Source organism: Electrophorus electricus, chromosome 6 (genome assembly GCF_041902795.1).
Source record: "Electrophorus electricus isolate QZ-2024a chromosome 6, ASM4190279v1, whole genome shotgun sequence".
Lineage (NCBI taxonomy): Eukaryota > Metazoa > Chordata > Actinopteri > Gymnotiformes > Gymnotidae > Electrophorus > Electrophorus electricus.
The window spans coordinates 2,989,980-3,009,336 of record NC_137502.1 but is presented as its reverse complement, the minus strand read 5'-3'; the positions used below and the strand labels follow the sequence as shown (position 1 = coordinate 3,009,336).

Here is a 19,357-nt window from a genome sequence, read left to right as displayed (position 1 = left end):
ATTTGTAAAAATGCCTGTCCTGGAAAAGTGTTAAACTGGTCTCACAAAGTGACTGTAAAATGCAGTGAAAATGCTTCTGCACAGTGTAAAGTTTTTCATGAAGTGCAACAGCACCCATCTCCAATATTCTAACAGGAGCGGTGTGTGTATTTAATCTTAGTGCATTCATTCTTTCTCAGTTATCCACCAGACTTTGACAGTGTTTGTGGGAACCCGTCTTTCTTCAGTAAAATGGGATTTACTGTCTACCAGGCAGAAGAGATCAGAAGAAAGGACACACATATTTTTATTTCATTTTATTTCCATCCTTCCCTATTCCCCAGTGAGAAATCTGACCCTGTCCCTAATCTATCACAATTTACCAGCAATTTGTCATCCAATTTGTTGCTGTCTTTTTGTTTTAAAATATAACATAATCGATAAGAAAAACTGTTAATAATTGTTTACACTTGTTAAGAAACTGGTTATAATAATAAAAACTAGAATGAAAATAATTTTACAAATGAAAAACTTTTGCATCCCGGTTGTCCCCACTAACGCCTGTAGGCTCTTTGCTCTGTATTTCACGTCACCACTGGTTTATTCTTCACTGTCAGGTTTGTGAGCTGTAGACAGCTGGCCTGGATAGCTTTTACTCCGTTGGTCGTCTGTAAGGAAGGTATTCCGCATGTTAAAGAGGTGTGAGCATGCAAACTAAACTCATCACATCCATCTTTTAAGATCTGAGGGGCACGTAGGCACTCGCTGGTCCAGGTAAGGGTTGTGTAGGGGGTCTTGGGGACGTCAAGATGAGATGTATAACCTTCATTTGAAGGCGTCCTTTTTAGTTTTACACACACGACTAAGTTTCAAGAAGATAACGTAAAGAAACGCGATGCACGAAGGTCTTTTTACGAGTAATTCTTGCACATTCAACCCCGGGCTTGAGAAACCAACACGAACTGCAATCACTGACGCGCCGGAAAAGTAAGGGGCCGTCAACACTTTACAATTGCAGTGAAAGTGTAGAGACTGTAGTACTTAAACATTTGTTGATAGTATTAACAAAATACCCAAGGTATAAAAGTCTTAAACATTTCACGTTCAAGTGTCAGTCCAAAAAAGTCCAAACGATCTTCTTAATTGTACAGTTCTTAATCAATTAGACCATTATCGTATTCCCCTCCACGTTAATATTGGAACTTTTAAGATTATCCCTAGATACACTCTCACTAGACCAGATAGGAATGGAAAAGTTGTCCGAATTATTATCTTAATTGCGATCCATGGGCTCGTTTAAGGGCTGACAGTTATGTGTTCAAACGTTCGTGTTTTTTCCCATACGTTACCTTAAAAAAAAGTCTGGTAAAATACACAAACGCGAAACGACTGTTTTGCCTGCCCACACCGTGCGTAGCTGTTTCAGTTCCGGGTGTTTGTGGCTCCTCTTGTCGGCTCCCCTTTTGGCGTAAAAGCGCAGGGGTGTCACCTTGCCACCCTTCGCGTAAAAGCGCAGGAGTGTCACCCTGCAGACAAGGGCCGGCCAGTCCTTCGTTAGCGCAGCTTGTGCACTTTCAGACGGCATGGCAGCGTCGCTGCTGTCCGAGACGGAGATCAGACACCGATCTATGGCAGAGGAGGACCCGAACGGGAACGAGCACGGAGCGGCCGCCCGCAGCAGCGCGCCACGCTGGGGACCTCAGCACGCCGGGGCCCGCCAACTCGCCACCCTGTACTCTCCGGGTAAGAGGACGGGCGCTGGCAGCCACACAGACAAGTCATCTGATCCTTTCGCTCGCCTGATTTGTTGCTAAAGCCAAAACAAATAAATCAATCAAATCTAGGTTTGTCTTACTTTGGTAAGGCCAGATTGACAGCACAACTGTAAAAATCGTCGTCTTCTTACGTTGGCAAAGTTTTGGTTCGCCTGAACGAAACATTTGCGGTCGGTGTTTAATGGGTAGACCCATACAAGCTGCTGTATGTGCATGTTTGATAAAAGTCTCAAAATTGTGCTTTAACCTTGTATATAAGTACAATCAAGTGAGTTGCCAGTGAAGTTCTAGAAAGTGCGTGTTAAATTGAGATTTGGGAAGCTTACGACAACTGGAACTTGACGGAAACGATAACCTTTTGTGCACGTTAAATGTCCTGAATTACCCCAAAAGCAGCATTTGAAAAACAGTACCTGGTCGTTGCCACTTTCTTGCTAAAAGCATCGTTTACCTCAACAAGGGAAGTGCTGTTTTGTTAACGCTTGTCAACTGGCAGGTTGTCAGCCCGACGCGGGCGTGAAAGGGCTGTGGTGGACACATGAATGCGTGTTTCAGCACAGACTTCAGTCACCTTTGGGCCTGATGGAGCAGAGCTGGAGAACCCTCACGTTGTCTCGGAGAAAGAGTGCGTGAGAGATGTGTCTAGTACAGGATGCTGTTGGAAGCAATCACCATCACTTGTTTCGGGGACTGCTTGGTACCGTCACCAGGCGCTGGTGGGCGTGTGTCGCCACGGAACACCCTTGTTTACTTTGCGTTGGGGGTGTTGGGTGGGGGAGTTTTGCAGGGTTAATAAGAGGTAGTATCTGTCTCTGCAGACAACAGGGGACTGAGGATAGGAGTGTTGGATGGTCCTAGCTGGGTTTGCCCAGGTGCTGTGAGGGGGGGGGATTGTCCGTGGGAACCTCAAAGGAAGTGCACATGTGTTTAAACTTACTATAATCTCTCATTCAGTTACCACCACCCTAACACCACCCGTCCTCCACCCTAACACCCCCACCTCCTCCACCCTCACCACCCGCTGTAGTGCTGTTGAGGTCACTTGCAGATACTTGAAGTGTCGGGTTTTCAGAACGAGGCTTCTGATCTTCTGCGGGATGTCTCTAAATTGAACTTTTCTTCATCTGTGACTTTGCGACGTGTGTGTGTGTGTGTGTGTGTGCCGGCGCTCGGGACAGCAACAGAACTGATGAAGCTTCGTTGTGCTGGAAGGCGTGCGGAGCTTGTCACTGCCACCCCAGGATGGGGTGGACACAGGATGGGGTGGCGCTGGACACAGCGCCCGGCCAGATGCCAACGCATCACACACACACACCTGCTCTCTGCACTCAGCACTGCTGCCCAGAAGCCAACACACAGTGTCCAGCACATGCCTGGCTAAGATCACTGGGACACTTCTGCCTGTCTGTGTGTTGCAGGGATGGGGCGGGGTGTAAATTGATCTACTGCTACACCACTAGTGCCCCAGAAGATCGAGTTGCCCTACTCTGCAGGTGTTCATGGCCACAGTCTTTGCGTGTATCTGTGTCTGGATCGGGTCGACACTGTTTGCTCTGTGGGTTCCGGTGTCGTGTGTAGTCCAGCCTCCCAGGATGAGTGTTTAGCGCTGGTAGACGTGCCTGCTGCTGCATTTCAACCTGCATTCTCTATTTTTATAAACACTTTGGTGTTTGTTTATGGTGGTGATCTCTAACACACACACACACACACACACACACACACACAAACAGTGTCTTCCACCCTCGCCTGTTGCCTCAGGTAGATGAAACTGTGAGATTGTGTTGAACTTCTCAGCCTTTACATTTCAAGTCACTGGAAGACAGAAAGGGTTAGAGGGTAAAGGTGTGGTCCACGCCACTCCGGTGAAGCTGGACTCCCTGCGCTGAGGGAGGAGGGCGAGGGTGTGTAGGCTGGCGAGTGAGAAGGTAACCACTGCTGCTCTGGAGGCCTGGGGAGGCGTTTTGACTCTCTGAAAGGTTCAGATAGTTTTCAAGGAGGCTCTATGGTCAGCAGCAGACCAAAGTGTGTTTGCACCGCCGTGGAAAGCCTCCTGCTGCAGGTGTTATTTAGAGGCCGGCGGAGACCTCCGAGCCGCAGTAATGCGTGACCTTTATCCGTGCAGGATGCGTGGCTTGCTGTCCCGCCCAGCTCAGGTGCATGCTGTGCCATTGCCCCCGCCCGTCCCGCACGTGCGCTATAGAGAAGGACGGAGCAGATGAAGGCTTTTGAATAATTTAGCCATCCTCATCCTCCTCTTTGGCAGGCCGGCGCTCGCTCAGCCTGCACCTGCACACCCACCCGGCGGATGCCCCCAGACTCCTGACCGAAAAGGTCAAAAGGTCACGGGTTCAGGACCCAGCTGGTCAGTCAGCCGGTCTCCGTACGTCTGAGCTGGACGGGAGAGCCGGCGTTATGGAGGCACAGGGTCAGACTGGGGTCAGGGAGGTTCGGTCCGTACACCACGGCCGCTCCACGCGCTGGAGGACGGAGCAAGGGGGCCTCCACCCGCTCCACCTGTGAGCCACCTTTATATACACACCAGGTGCTAAAAGCATTAGGATCTCAAGCCCTGTGTGCAGCAGTACTTGTATAGCTATTCGCTTAATCACACACACACACACACACACACACACACACACTGTGAGTCAACTACTTGTTCTCACCACAGATTTTCTAAATTCCTGTGATCGCGTATGTGATCAGGCACACGCACGCGCACAGAGGTGGACCAGGGCAGTGCTTTAGTGCATCAGCCACACAGCCTGGTGTTAATATTTGATGGGGTCTCCTGCAGCTTTCCTCGGCACTTCAGGTGGTGTGGTGGCGGTTGGGGGGGGGTGAGGGGGGCTGTATAATTACTATTATCTGAATTCCATTCCGGAGCTCTTTGAGCCCGGTGCGTTCTTTAATCCGCTCCGGATTTAGTGCCGAGTTCTTAGGGAAGTGGCTCCACTGTGAGTTTGTTAATATTCTAAAATCCGCTCCCCACACACACAGTCCTCACATCAGATACGAACTCCTGACTTCACAGCCAGATAAGTTGGACTTTTAGGAGGACGGCAGTCCGGATATGGACGCAGCAGCCACAGACACAGAGGAACGTGGAGGGAACAAACCTTGTGACTGAGAGACGCATCGGCTCAGTCGTTCATCCAAACAGGTTGACCTTGGATTGTTGTTACATGAGAGGTATTAATAGGTGTGTGTGTACCTGTGTGTGTCTGTGTCTGTGTGTGTCTGTGTCTGTCTGTGTGTGTGTGGATGTGCTTGTGTGTGTGTGCCATTATTTTCCATTATGTGTTGTGGTTAGCAGGGTGGTGTAACTGCACACATGTCCTCGCCTCTGTCCATGTCAGACAGCAGAGCATGTGCTCCAGGGCTGATGCGCTGATCGGTACAGGGCCGTGATGCGCTGATCGGTACAGGGCTGTGATCCTACCGTTGAGGTTGCCTTGCTGTTTTTTTACAGGAGGTAGCGTAAAAATGAAACATATATATGCAGTCTTTGTGTGTGCGTGTGTGTGCGCATACGTGTCCCAAGTGGTGATGTCCACTGAGATGGGATGAGAGGATCAGGGCCTGTGACTGATCTGTTTTGATCTATGCACGTGTCTCTTTCACCCTCTGCTCTGTCCTCCAACTGAAGACGGACGTGCTGAGGTCTGGCCGGGGGCAGACGTGCGCTCACGTGTGTCTACCACACATATATCCTTCTGATATTCTACCCCTCCACACTGGTCATATTTACCCCAGGGAAGGAGCCCTGGCACAGGGTGAGCATGAGAGTATCTCAGGCTCACGGCATGCCGGCTGGACCCACGGGGAGGCCGCCACCCAGGGTCCGGCTGGCGCCGTGGCTGTGCCCACGTCCAGCTGGTGGGGCTGTCTGTTCTCTGTGTCATCCAGCACCAACGCACAATCAGGGAGCCCAACAGAAGAAAGGAGCCTTTTGTTGACTCAGAAATAGAGACAGCACTGCACACACACACACACACACACACACACACTTGTGCAGGCGTCTCGCCTCTGCACACAGAGCATCTTCCTGTTCACACTCACATACTCCTAATGACCTTTAACCCTGGTGATCCTACTCCTGATGACCTTTAACATAACCCGTACATAACTACTACATAACCTTACATAACTCATATATAACTACTACATAACTCCTTTATAACCCCTACATAACCCCTATATAACCCCTACATAACTTATATAACCCATACTGTAACTTACAGCCTCTGTTTAAGTACTTAAACAAAATTTTGAACAATTGATGATGTACAGAACTGTTGGGACAGTTACAGAACTGTTAGGACAGTGGAGTTTTTTCATGTCCCGCCAGTGGGACACTCCATTTCTCGCGATGGGAGTGCATCGGGCGTGCTCGGGGAGACTGCGAGCGAGCCATTAGCATTCACAGGCTGTTGTTTGGCACCCCTGCCTCCCCTCTGCGTCCAATCAGCCGTCGTTGATTAATTTCAGCCTATTAGCGCCCCTTCATCCTCCCGCCCCTCCCCCGGCCTCCCCCCGGCCGTTCGCAGGTTAATTCCCGGTGCCGGGGCTGGCGGCGTGAGTGATTGGTGCTGGGCTGTGCTGGGGAAGGCGTTGTTGTCGGGTGCTGTATTAATGAGCGTGGGGCCCAGGGCCCGGGGCCCGGCGGGCCGGCTGTGTGCGCGTGATGGCGGTGTTGTTGGTGGCTCTGTGGAGACTTGGCCTAGTTTCTGCCCTCACCCAGGGGAGCACCTGCATCCAACCACTGACACTGATCACCGGTCAGCAGAGTGACTGCTACGTGTGTGTGTGTGTGTGTGTGTGTGTGTGTGTGTGTGTGGGAGAGTGTGAGATTGCATGAATGTGTCTGTATGTATGTGTGTGTGAAAGATTGCGCGTGTGTGTGTGTGTGTGTGTGTGTGTGTGTATGAAACATTGTGTGTGTGAGAGAGAGATTGCATGTACCTGTGTGTGTGTGAGAGAGAGAGAGAGAGAAAGAGAGATTGCATGTGTGTGAGTGTGTGTGTTACACAGTAGATGGATGATGAACATGTACATGTGTAAATGCCTTTTCTGTTAGAGCTCTTGTGAGTCTGGAGGTGTCCTCGATGCCGTCCTGTCCAGCAGGTCCGTGTGTGAGTCCCACGTGCTGCCCAACTCTGCACTCGGTGTGTTAAACAACATCCGCGCAGGCCTCGCCCAGCTTCCAGAACCCACCCTGTTGCTGTGCATGTGGAGGGTGTGAGGGTGTGGAGTGTGTGTACACGCCTGGCTAACACCGATCTGCCGCCTGACCACGCGCCGCCGCTCACAAACACATGAAGATGACGCCACGTCTCAGTCACACCGCTACCTGCTCTCTGCGGAGCGGACCAGAGCAGGGCCAGCCCGGGTGTCACGTGACTCCTGTGGTGTCGGAACAGGTGTCTCAGTTGAGCTCTGCCCACGCTGTGGGTCACGGGGTCGGCCTTCTCAGGTGGAAGGCCCGCTGGATATCGTTGTGAAGATATGAAATATCCAGCACAGTGGCATTAGGTAAGGTGATCATGGAGTGTGTGCGTGGGCGTGTGTCATTAATATCCTCTTCTCAGACTCCTCCAGCTTCTCAGGACACATCCTCTAATGGTATTAAAGTTTAAACTAGCTGTTCAACCATGACAATATAAGAAAGAAGAGTAGGAGAAACAAATGGTTTCCTGTGGTTAACAGCTGAATATTCAAACTAATGAAAATGAGGTGATGGAGACAGACACACGCTCAGTGTCTGGAGGACAGAGCTGGAGTGAATTATGCAGTACGGTAATCTCTCTCTCTCTCTCTCTCTCTCTCTCGCCTGACCAGCATGGTGGTCTTGTCCAGCCCTGTTTTGACCTCACAGCTGACCTGTATGTTTTTAGCTGTGTCGGGTCCACACGACTGTCGCTGGAGGTCGTGACCCTGGGCTCACCCTACAACATGTCTTCATCCAGATGATTACTCCCGAGCACTCAGCATAATGGGACGCGCACACCCACACCCACACATCTCCAGTCTGTTGACCCTGATGACCTTTCAGAGGTCTGCGCGTCGCTGTCTGCTTCTGTTTCTGAGCTCATGCTGCTAATGTCTGTGACCTTTGAACCGCACGTCCCTTAATGAGACACGGTTGTGCTCCTGAATTCAAGCTTTAATGTTATTGTGTACAAGTCCGTCCCACTGTGAATTATAAATTTAGGTGTTTATGGTACTTATTCTGAATTAGGAATTAACATCACATTCACCTGAAGACCAAGGTGTAGCGGTAACCCTTATTTATATGGACTAGACATATACTCGAGTGTGTGTGTGTGTGTGTGTGTGTGTGCTCTTTGCAGGGAAGCGTCTGCAGGAGTGGATCTGTGTAATTTTGTGCCTCTCGCTCTTCTTCATCAACTTTATCTTCCTCCTCATCAACTTCTCCACGGCGCACATCTCCAGAATCATCTTTGGCATCGGTGAGTGGTGTCACCCGTCTGCCCCGCCAGGAGCCGCCTGAAGGCCGCCACGCTGCAGTCGCCTCAGCTGAGGTTGAAAATGTGTCCCTCTGTTGACCCCTTTTCGTTAACCCCTGGGGCCCTGCTGGAAGTCCCAGGTGCGGAGATGCAGAAAAATCGCCCACGTAAAGCCGTCGTGCCCAGGCTCCTGGAGGGAGGTCAGAGGCACAAAAGTGCCACCTGGCCTGTGGGTGGCAGTACCAGGCGTTTTCCTCCAGTGTCACACCAGTGCTTTTGTGAAATCTTCAGGTCTTGCTTTCAGTCTCTGACTGTATCCTTGTTGATATTGTTACACATTTGATGGGGGTCGAGAGAGATTTAAGAAACATATCGCGTAGCAGTTAGTATTTTTGCTTGAGTGCGTTATAATAAATTATGCAGATTACCCAGTACTTGGCCACACCCCCTGTTTATCTCCCTCTCAGGCTGAGCGACTGATGAGTGCATGTGTTCTACTGTCATTCACTGGCTGCAATCCCCGACTAACAACTCCTCTTCCTACATGCTCGGGGTCCTGGCAGTGGCTGGCATCATGACCGCAGATTTTGCCTCTGGGCTCGTCCACTGGGCGGCAGACACCTGGGGCTCCGTGGACATCCCCGTCATCGGCAGGGTGAGTGAGCGTCAGGGCCAGCGTCTGACCTGAGGTCAGTTCACCGCTGAGATGGGGCCACCGCTGGCGCCGTAAAGGAGGTCACGCAGAACCGCTGAAGGTCACATGGAACTGGGGTGATGTGGAGAACGTGGTAAGTGTTGAAGACCAGGAGAAGGTCACAGTCACCAGGACCACAGCAGAAGTGGAGGGGCACTCCAAATTCCATGAACCAAACCAAACCAAAAAAAGAAAACCTAGATTTGTAAAGTAATGGAATGACCAGAGACCCTCTGTTCACAAGGACGGGCACTTTTTAAAAACTCAGTTATCTGTTCAGGTATTTTTGTCCTGCTAAATTTGGAAGTTGACTTTGAGAACAGACAAGCTACCAGAACAGTGCTGGGTAAATGTTCCTCGTATCATGTCTACATGTGTTGTGTCTGTACGTGCAGTAATACTATAGTCCGGAGGGAAGCTTGCTGAATTTCTCCTGGATTTTGGAGCTGTTGGAATAGGCCTGGAGTTTCTCAAGTGGCTTCTAGTATTGGAACAGCTGTGATTTTTTTTTTTTTTTAATTTGATGTGTTACAAGCATTTGTGACATTCCTGCTCTATGAAAGAAACACCCCTACCATACAACAGTCTGTTTAGACCTACCGTACGGCAGTACTGTTTAGATCTAACATAGCACAGTCTGTTTAGACCTATTTTGAGTTTTGTTCATCTTCTCCTGAAGGATGTTGGCAGTCATTTCCAGGTTGGTGCGCTGAGGTTTGATGAGGTAAATTCCAACATGAGGCGTTTAATTAAGCCCATACTAGTAACATAGGCAGGTCTCCTGGACTGGTGTTAAAGGAGACACGTTCTCACTCAAATCCGTTCTATGTGTTCTACCTGCAAACACGCATCTTGCATCCAGTGTGGCCTGTTAGCATATTAGCGTGTTTGATTTTAACAAATGACCCTGTTTAATTTTCACAGCAGCCGTGGTGTTATTGGTCTGTTGTGGTTTACTAGACTCCTGGCTGGATGAAGGGAAAATGCCAGGGAATCCCGAGGGGGGTTATGCCGCTGCTGCATTCCTGGCGCTCCGAGCCGGAACACCCCACTCCACCATCCCACGTCCTGTCCCCCAGGGGCCAGGGATACCCAGGAGGCTTGAATTAATGCAGGCCAGAGTCGCCCTTTCCTCGTCCAATCAGAGAAAAGGTCACCTTCTGCCGGTCCAATTAAAAAGAATCTGGCCCTTGCGTTTTGGGCTGGACAGGTGTTTGGTGAGGAATTTGGGCGTGCTTGTGTGTTTTGGTTGACACAGGTCGCTGTGTTGCGGGTGGAGGCAGGTGAACGGGGCATAGACATCCGACCTCCAGGTTCCGTGGAAAACGGCTCAGGCCGTCTGACCCTCAGAGTTCGGCCAGTCTCACTGCTGTGTCCTGTGTCTGTCTCACTGCTGTCCTGGGTCTGTGTTCTGGGTCTGTCTCACTGCTGTGTCCTGTGATGTGTCTGCCCCCCCCCCAAGCTCCGCCCACCCGTGTCCAGCCCTCGTTTTCATTGGTCTCCATCAGTGTCATTAACCAGCCCAGCCCGCCCCCGCCCAACCCCCCCCCATCCCCCACTGAACCAAGAGGGAGGGGCTCTTCCCCCCCCAGCTCTGTGGCTACTGCCGTTCCTTCTGCTGTCGAGGATAATTAGGATATGCCACCTGGGAGGGACGGACTACAAAAAGAGCGGGAGAATTTACGGCCCCCGGACGAGCGTCGTGCTCAGAGACTCTTAACCGGCAGATTAAAGACACTTAGCAGACAGCCGTATGCGCCTCGCTGACCACGCGTGCAAACACGGTCTCGGCAACGCAAGGCAGAGGCACTAATGAGCGTTTTTAAACAGGCACTTAGGAGAGCAGCACGGACAGGAAAGGAACCAAATGGAGTGAAATGAATCTTTCCCTCGCACCCCGGCCCCGGGGCCGCGGGAGACCAGGGGACCATCGGACGCCTGGTTGCCAGGGTGATGCAGTGCAGCGTACAGGAGTGAGGCTGTTGAGGTCTCGGCTGGGCGGGCTGGGTCGTGAAGAGATGCAGGATTAGCAGGGAAAACGCCCGGCACGCCTGCATACTTGTGCCGCGAGCCGTCTGGAGCAAAGCCCTCTTTTAATCGGGGTTGGGTGGGGGTGACCGTGGAGGTGGGGTTGGGGGTGAAGATAATTGTCATATTAGCAGATAGTTTCCCTGAGTCCAGCAGAGCTGAGCCTCACGCCCTCGGATATTAGTGTGATCGAGTTCTGTCCTCAAATACACGATAATGACCATCCTCCCTACCACACACACACACACACACACACACACACACACACACACACACACACACACACAAGCCTTGCCTTGGCTCCAAGCACATTACCATGTTCCTGTTTATTGTATGTGTGTAATCAATTACCTTCATGTATGCGAGTGTGTGTGTGTGAGTGTGTGTGTGAGGTGAGTGTGTGTGTTTTCTTCAATCTCTGTCATTTATGCTATTCTTTCCCGCACCCCCTTTACCTTCATTCGTGTGTGTGTGTGTGTGTGTGTGTGTGTGTGTGTGTGTGTATTTTTTTTCCTTCCTCTTTGTCGTTTATGTCATTCTTTCCCGTGCCCCCTTTCATTTCCTGACTCCCGCACGCTCGCAGACGGACGTCCGTCTCGGCGCAGCTGTCGCGAGCGTGAGTGGCAGGAGCCGCTGGGTCCTGCTTTTTCGAGACGCGGGATCTGAGCGGCGGGGCAGTGCTGTGTGACGCTGGGTTAGCCGCTCGCACGCCCGCGCGTTCCCTCACGCTTTCATTAGGCTTTCATTAGGTAACACTGCCGCCCCAGAGCGCTTCTATCAGTCGCCATCGGTCCTGGGTACCCCCTCCAACCAATCGCAGGAGCCCGCACGCACGGGAGCCCCGCCCTCGCCCTGCCCTCACCCGCCTGTTGGTTAAAGCTTAAATTCCACGCCCGTCTTTACCTTTCAGGATAATATTTTTTGCCTGCTCCCCCAATATAGAGTTGTGGACGTAGAGTTTCTGTGTGTGTACGCAGCTCTCACAAAGGCGCGTCGGTTAGAAATAGTTTCTCTGCATCCAGTGACACACTTTACCGATGAGTCTTTCATGCTTGTGTGTGGTACGGAATGAAACAGTAATTCTGCTATTCCAGTTTTCCTCTCTCTCTCCCTGCCGGCGTTCACCTTCGCCCACCTCCATGTGTCCAGGCGTTCATCCGTCCGTTCCGCGAGCACCACATTGACCCCACTGCCATTACCCGCCACGACTTCATCGAAACCAACGGGGACAACTGTATGATCACCATCCCGCCTCTCGCCCACATGGCCTGCAGGTTCTGGTCCAGCACGCCAGGTATGAAGACACACACACACACTCCCGGTCAGAGTGACTTTGTGTGGCTTTCCTTGGCCCGAGTGTGTGTTCCTCTGTCAGTGCGTGGGGGCTCTCCCGTAAAAGTGGGATACAGCCCACTAGATTTCTACACAGAGAAGCGACATCTAGAAAGGAAAACTTCATCGCTTGTAGCTCCTGCCTTCTATACAGCTGCGCCGTGTGACGGCACCGCCCGGCGTTCGTACGGTACAGCTGTGCCGTGCGATCTGCCAAATGTTGGGAAGAAACTCGTGGCTCAGGATTCAAAGAGTGAAGGCCACCGAAAAATCAACCGACCAGTCAAAGGCGGGAAAACGTCTTATTAAAAACCAGGACACATTTTATTTTGATTTGCGTATAATTGAACGTGTGGCACTGGTGTCCGTCTCACAGATGCCCTTCCTGAATCCTACCCCTGGGACTGTTTCGTCTTCGCACTGGCCATCTTCGTCACTATGACTAATCAGATCCACAAGTGGTCCCACTCCTACTTTGGCTTGCCGCGCTGGGTCACCCTGCTGCAAGACTGCCACCTAGTGTTACCCCGGAGGCATCACCGGATCCACCACGTGTCACCTCACGAGACCTACTACTGCATTACGACAGGTACGTACACACATGGCCATGCCCCTTTTGCGGCCATGCCCCTTAGGAAGACACGCCCTCCACAAACACGCCTCATGGGTCATAAGTGTAATTCTGTCTTTGGTGTGGTTTGTCTGAATACTTTATACTTTATGGACAGTTATCTAGAAACTGACTAAAGTAATTTTATCAGAAGAGACTCGTTAAAAACTATAATGTCCCGTTAAAATGTTACGTAGCATTTCCAGAGTGAGATTGTTATTGGAGTGTGCTGTGTTGTCCGGAGCTGGAGGGTCCGTGTGATGTACCGGCGTCTTAAGTCCATGTTGTTATTTTGGACCCGTTTAATATCTTTTCAGCAGAAGTGTTCGTCTGCAATGGATGTTATGGATAGATGGCCGGATAAAAATAGCTTGGAGGCAGAGACAGTTTAGGGGTGTGTGTGTGTGTGTGTGTGTGTGTGTGTGTGTGTGTGTGTGTGTGTGTGTGTGTGGAGGCATTACACCCCTGCGATGGCTGGAGCACTCGGTATGCGGTATATGTGTCTTTGAGAGAGCGGAGCGGGGGTGCTTGTGCGTCACCCTGCGCCCCTGTGGACGACAGATGTGAGTGTGGGGGTGGTGTGTGTGTGTGTGTATATGTGTGTGTGTGTGCGGACAGAGTGAGCAGGTCCTCTTATTCTCAGCTCTATAACCCCAGGTTGGTGAAGAGAGGGAGTGATGGATGCAGGAGGGGGGAGGGGTCTATCTTCTCTTTTTCTGACACATTTTTAATCTCTCACTCCCTCTGTCTCTCTGTCTTTACTTCCTGTTCACTCATCTTTCTTTCTCCCTCATTCTCATACATTCAGTTCTTTCTTTTCTTCTTTCCCACCACCCTGTGCTTCTCTCCCTCTCTCCCCCCACTAGGGAGGCTTGCAGTGAGGGTCTAGCTCCTCCACCCTCTCCGTCAGCTCCCCGGGGCCCCAGCACGCCTTTGTGTGCCACACTAGCTGACAAGCTCCATGTATATTTAATGCCAACCTGCTGTCAGTGCTAACAAACAGGCCTGCGTGGAGACACACTGAGAGAGACGGAGACAAAGGAGACTAATCACACAAGAAGACGTGCTGTACTGGTGTAATCCTGCAATGAGAGGGTCACGGCAGGACCCCGCACGCACGCACACACACACACGTGCACGCACACATGCACACACACACACGCACACGTGCACGCACACATGCATACACACGCACACGTGCACGCGCACACACACACACACGCACACGCATACACACGCACACGTGCACGCGCGCACACACACACACACGTGCACGCACACGCATACACACGTGCACGCACACACACGCGCACGCACACACACGCGCGCACACACACACACACACACGTGCACGCACACACACACATGTGCACGCACACACGCATATACACACGCACACATGCACACACACGCATGCACGCACACATGCATATACACACACGCGCACATGCGCACACACACGCATGCACGCACACATGTATATACACACACACGTGCACGCACACACGCATACACACACACACGTGCACGCACACATGCATACATGCATACACACACACGCACACATGCACACACACGCATGCACGCACACATGCATATACACACACACACACACATACATGTATACACAAATGCGCACACAGACATGCATGTGTATACACACACGTGCATGCACACATGCATATATACACAGAGGGATGCACACACACTTGCACTCTCACACATGTATGTATGTACATGCGCGCGCACACACACACACACACACACACACACACTCCAGCAGCGGTCAGTAAGCATGCTGCATGTGCTCTGTGTACATCTCGGCGGTCTACATGCCAAAACATGGCAGGGTGTGTGCGGTTTCGCTCGGGTGTCGTCAGGCTCACGTGTATCTGTATAATGATACGCACATTTTCAGTTTCCATGTGATCTTTGATTCTACGGTCAAAGTTCAGTTAACATAAATGTTTTGATAAACATGCATTTTATTTTCTCCACACTGTATTGAAATTGTGAAACACTTGCTTTGTGTGTGGAGACAAGCGTGTGTATGTGCTTGGAGTGTGTTGTGGTGTGTGATGTCATGTTCAGTAAGAGATCAAAGAAGCCCGCCTTTTAAAGATGGGAATTGGTACACACTTCTCCGAGGTGTGTGTGCTGTATGAAGGAATGGGAAAAATGGCAAAGTCCAGTGGGGTGTGTGTGTGTGTTACTCTGAGTGGGAGGTGTGTGTTTACAGCAGTAAATGTGTGCGTGGACTCCTGGGATCAGCTCCACCAGGGGCAGCTGTCCATGCTGATGTATTTCTTGTTTCCATCTTTTGTTAGTTTTGCTGATTTCTCCTTTTTTCCTTCTCCTTCTCGTGTTGTATCTGCTGCCTCTGTCTGGGTAGCTCTGGAACTAACTAACTTTGAGCTGTATCTCTAATATTCTGTTTTTCTCTCTCTCAGGTTGGCTTAATTACCCACTGGACTGGTTGGGATTCTGGAGGAGGTTGGAGTGGCTGGTCGAGCGCCTAACAGGACAGAAGCCACGCAGTGATGACATGGCCTGGGCCAAGAAGATGGAGTGAGGCCCACCACGGGGATCTCCTCCACCCTTCACACTTCTCCTCCTCCACCTGTCGCACTTCTCCTCCATAAGCACTGTTCTAAAGCACTGTTCCATCCCTCGCTCACCTGCTCCCTCCCTCCATCGCTCCAGGCTTCTCTCTCTCCACACGGCATTCCAGAATCCCTCTCGACCTTCAGTAGTCTCCAAGGTCTCCAACCACAGTCCTCACATGTCCCTCCTCCCGAAGATTCTCAGCCAGACACAGGTTGCAAAGGAAATGGCACAGGCCAATAGCATGACACGGAAGGCGGACCCCAGCTCTGCAGGGCCAACAGCATGATGCGCTTCGTTAACGCCACTCTGAACTCCACCTCCCTGCGTTCACTCTCCACGGTCTCCAGCCTCCATCACTCTCTCAGATGTCTGATCTTGTATGTCCACGGACATCCTCTGGAGGTTGGGCTCTCCGGGGGTGGGGGAATTCTTTTTTTTAATTTACTTATTTATTTATCTATCTATCTATTTATTTATTTATTTATTTGCTCATGATGTTGCCATCTGTTTTGGGTCTAATGAGAAGCGGGTTCTTCTGTCTCAGGACGTCCTCTGGTCAGACGGGATTCAGACACGTGCCTGAAACAGAACCCTGCTTGGGATTCTACTTCCTGCGTTTTGAGCCGAAGGGTGACGGGGAAGTTCAAACCGCAGGGAAAGGGTTCGGTTGGCTAGCAGGCGCCAGGGCGCCAACCAGACGTTTTCCCAGATCATGTGAGCCCAGCATGCACTGCCCTTAAACACATCTGTTCCATGTTCTGGAGATTCCGCGTTCCATGTTCTGGGGATGATGCGCTCTGGGTGAGAGCAGCCAACCCGAGTTTCGACTAACTTTCATAATGGCTTAACCTGATTTCAAAACACAGAATTAAAAAGAAAATCTTGCACTCAATCACTTTGGATTTGGAGAGGCAGTGCCACATTTGGAGCCATTTTCTCTTCTTTTTTTATCTGTCCAAACAACGTTCTTATGCCAACAACCAACTGCCGAAATGCAGTCCTACGACCCAGTCCAGAAGAGACCGTGTGACCTTCGACCCGCGCTCTGCCCGGTCAGCCAGTAGCAGTGCTGAAAGAGGAAGCACCGGACTAAACCCGTGACACTGACAGACAGTGAAAGGTTACAAGGTTAACATTTGGACTACACTGATCTTATGGTAGTCTAATGTTAGGGTAACGTTAGCCGCGCTTTTATCGAACATTTAGCGGTTCAAATGAGGATTTTACAGTAAAAGGTCCAGTTAAATTATCATTATATGAAAATATAATGCAGGCTTTATGCGAGAAATATTTTTAACCAAATGTTCTTTACGCTTAATTTAACCAGTTATATTTATTCATATAAATTGAGATAAAAGTAACCAAATATTTCTCCATACCATTTAACCTTCTGCCTACACACACACACACACACACACACACACACATATACACACACACACACACACACACACACACACACATATACACACACACACACACACACACACACACACTCACACACACATACACACACACACACACACACACACACACACACACACACTATACACACACACACACTACACACACACACACATATATACACACACACACACTACACACACACACACACACACACACACACACACACACACACACACACACACACACAGTCTAGAGCTTGTGCTGGATGACATTGAAAATAAGAATACAGCCATAGCACATCTGTTACAATACTTTGTCTCAACAGGTCATACATATAGCTGTACTGGTTGGGGGGGGGGGGGGGGGGTTGTTTCCTTTATGGCTTTATAATTTTTCTATTTTTTTATTAAACAATCAGACTTGTATTTATTCTTACTGTCCATCTTGCAGCTAATGCTTGCTGCCAGTCTGCCTTAAATCAGTTTTTACCAGCTGTATGAGTTAATAAAGATCTAGTAAGTTGCATTTCATCTTTTATCGTGGTTTGTTTGGTCCTTTTTGGTTTTAATTCTGGGTTCTTTCCACCGAGGTCGATCATCGTCCATGAGCGTGACTCATTCATAAGCCCAGGAGAGGCGAGAACCCCGCGAGGGTGTAATATTCCGAGTCACAGCCTGCACGCTCTCGTTCCTATTCATCCTCGAGACGTTCGTCAGCCCGTTCCATGCACGTGCACTTTTGCTCACGGGATGTAATTCCGCTGGGCGATGACGTCTTTGTCTCCGCCTAGTGGCCGAATGGCGCACTCGTCACAGACATACAAGCAGTGCGTGATAACAGGAGTTTATTTAAGGTTAAAGGAATAGTTTGTCAAAAAAAAACAAACAAAACAACAATTACTTTTACAGTGTTCCCCTTTACTGCTGCCCTGCTAACGCATAAGGGACACCTGCGCGCGAAATTTACAACAGCCATCTGAACTTAGTGAAGCAAAATTTCAACACCAGACTTGTATAGGGGGAAAACTCAACATTTAAAAAATAATTCAAAACTATTACTTAAATATTTTTATTGAAAGAAAACAGCCAAAACGATTCCCTTTAATGCGTTATTGTCTCCATGGATGGTTGTGTCTATCGCAAAGGGTGCGGTTGCTGGGGCTTTCAGAATTAGAGCGCTTAAACAGATGTACGGGGTCCTCTCTGTGTCCTGAGACACCAGTGCACACCAGTACAGCCCAGTACTCATCGGTAGTCCAGACCCCACACCCCAACTGTTACCAAATCACAACTCCAAGCCAGGCCATCACAAAAACAACGGCTACAGTTTATCTTAAGAGTGGACGAAAATGTGCTGGAAGTTTGCACATAATGTGTGTTATATAATCTAATGTCTATGTGTGTTTTAATAGAGGATAGCGGCCATTCTGTAGATGATCTATAACAAGCATTCTCTATCTGACACTCACTTTAATACAGGTCGGCAGACCTACAGATCTACATCCACAGCCAGTTATGGTGATATAATTTTGGCTGTAATTCAGCATTACAGAGCCTAGCATGCAAACTTTGATCCGGTGAAGCATTAAGCAGAATTAACACCAGCATGGCGTAGTATTAAAATTACGAAGCATTAATGCTCCCTATTCGTTTGCCTTGCTTATTGTAGCAATAACATTTATAACTCGTTATTCCAGTACCAGCAGTGTCGGAAGTTCCAGCCTTTGCGCATTTGGTGAGCGCTACCTGCAGTGAAAAGGCCCATAGGTGGCGCCGTGTGGCACCGCGCTGGGACTGTCTCAGCTGCTCCATGATCCTCTTCTGGAGCAGGGCAAAGCCCAGGCTGGGAAGCTTGTACGTGAGCAGTGGGGACTCTGGGACCCGGCCCGTGGTGCTGGGTTACCAGCTGGGTCCACAGGCCCAACCTCCAGGTGTAGCCCAGGTGGAGGAGGTCTCAGACAGAGAGGTGAAGAGAAGAGGCCCGACGGAGGTGTGGTGAGGCGGAGTGTGTCCTGGGGAATATTCAGGGTGCAGGTATGGTTGAAAAAATGGTGGTTTCTTTGTTCATATTCCAATTTTTTTGTGTGTGTTTTTCCAGTGCCCTCGATCTGGTCAACCTAGCAGGACTAAAACTAGAATTATTAGCTACCAACCCCACAAGGTCATGACTTCAGATTGTTTAATCACGTGTTTAGAACTTTTAAAAACGGATGATCATGAAGTCCTCGGTGTTACTGAATGCAATTTGGGGGAGGGAAGTGTTGAGGGGAGCCAGGCAGGGAGACGGACGCACGGTCCCACTGCTGTGACCTTCACGATGCCAGGACTTGGCTCCCTGCGGCGGTGGGATGGTGGAAAATGCATTTTACTATATGGTGCTTTACAAAGTAGCGGCACGCATACCGGACAGGCACAGGACAATCAGGCGGCTAGCTGATCAGTTTTTCAAGCATCAGCTG

General features: G+C 50.1%; 1 protein-coding gene across 1 annotated transcript; it reads left to right on the top strand.

The window, feature by feature from the left end:
• The first annotated feature begins 1,226 nt into the window (after positions 1-1,226).
• peds1a (plasmanylethanolamine desaturase 1a) lies at positions 1,227-17,019 on the top strand. Its single transcript, XM_027029614.3, has 6 exons — positions 1,227-1,722; positions 8,105-8,224; positions 8,785-8,876; positions 12,093-12,237; positions 12,652-12,864; positions 15,336-17,019. The coding sequence occupies exons 1-6, from the start codon at positions 1,563-1,565 to the stop codon at positions 15,455-15,457; spliced, it is 852 nt and encodes a 283-aa protein (XP_026885415.1). The 5' UTR covers positions 1,227-1,562; the 3' UTR covers positions 15,458-17,019.
• Positions 17,020-19,357: the final 2,338 nt, after the last annotated feature.

Excerpts from the sequence above, each read along its gene's own strand:
- peds1a (XM_027029614.3), top strand. The coding sequence starts at position 1,563 with ATGGCAGCGTCGCTGCTGTCCGAGACGGAGATCAGACACCGATCTATG. Across the intron at positions 8,877-12,092 it reads ACATCCCCGTCATCGGCAGG|GCGTTCATCCGTCCGTTCCG; the intron begins GTGAGTGAGCGT and ends CCATGTGTCCAG. Across the intron at positions 12,238-12,651 it reads GTTCTGGTCCAGCACGCCAG|ATGCCCTTCCTGAATCCTAC; the intron begins GTATGAAGACAC and ends TCCGTCTCACAG.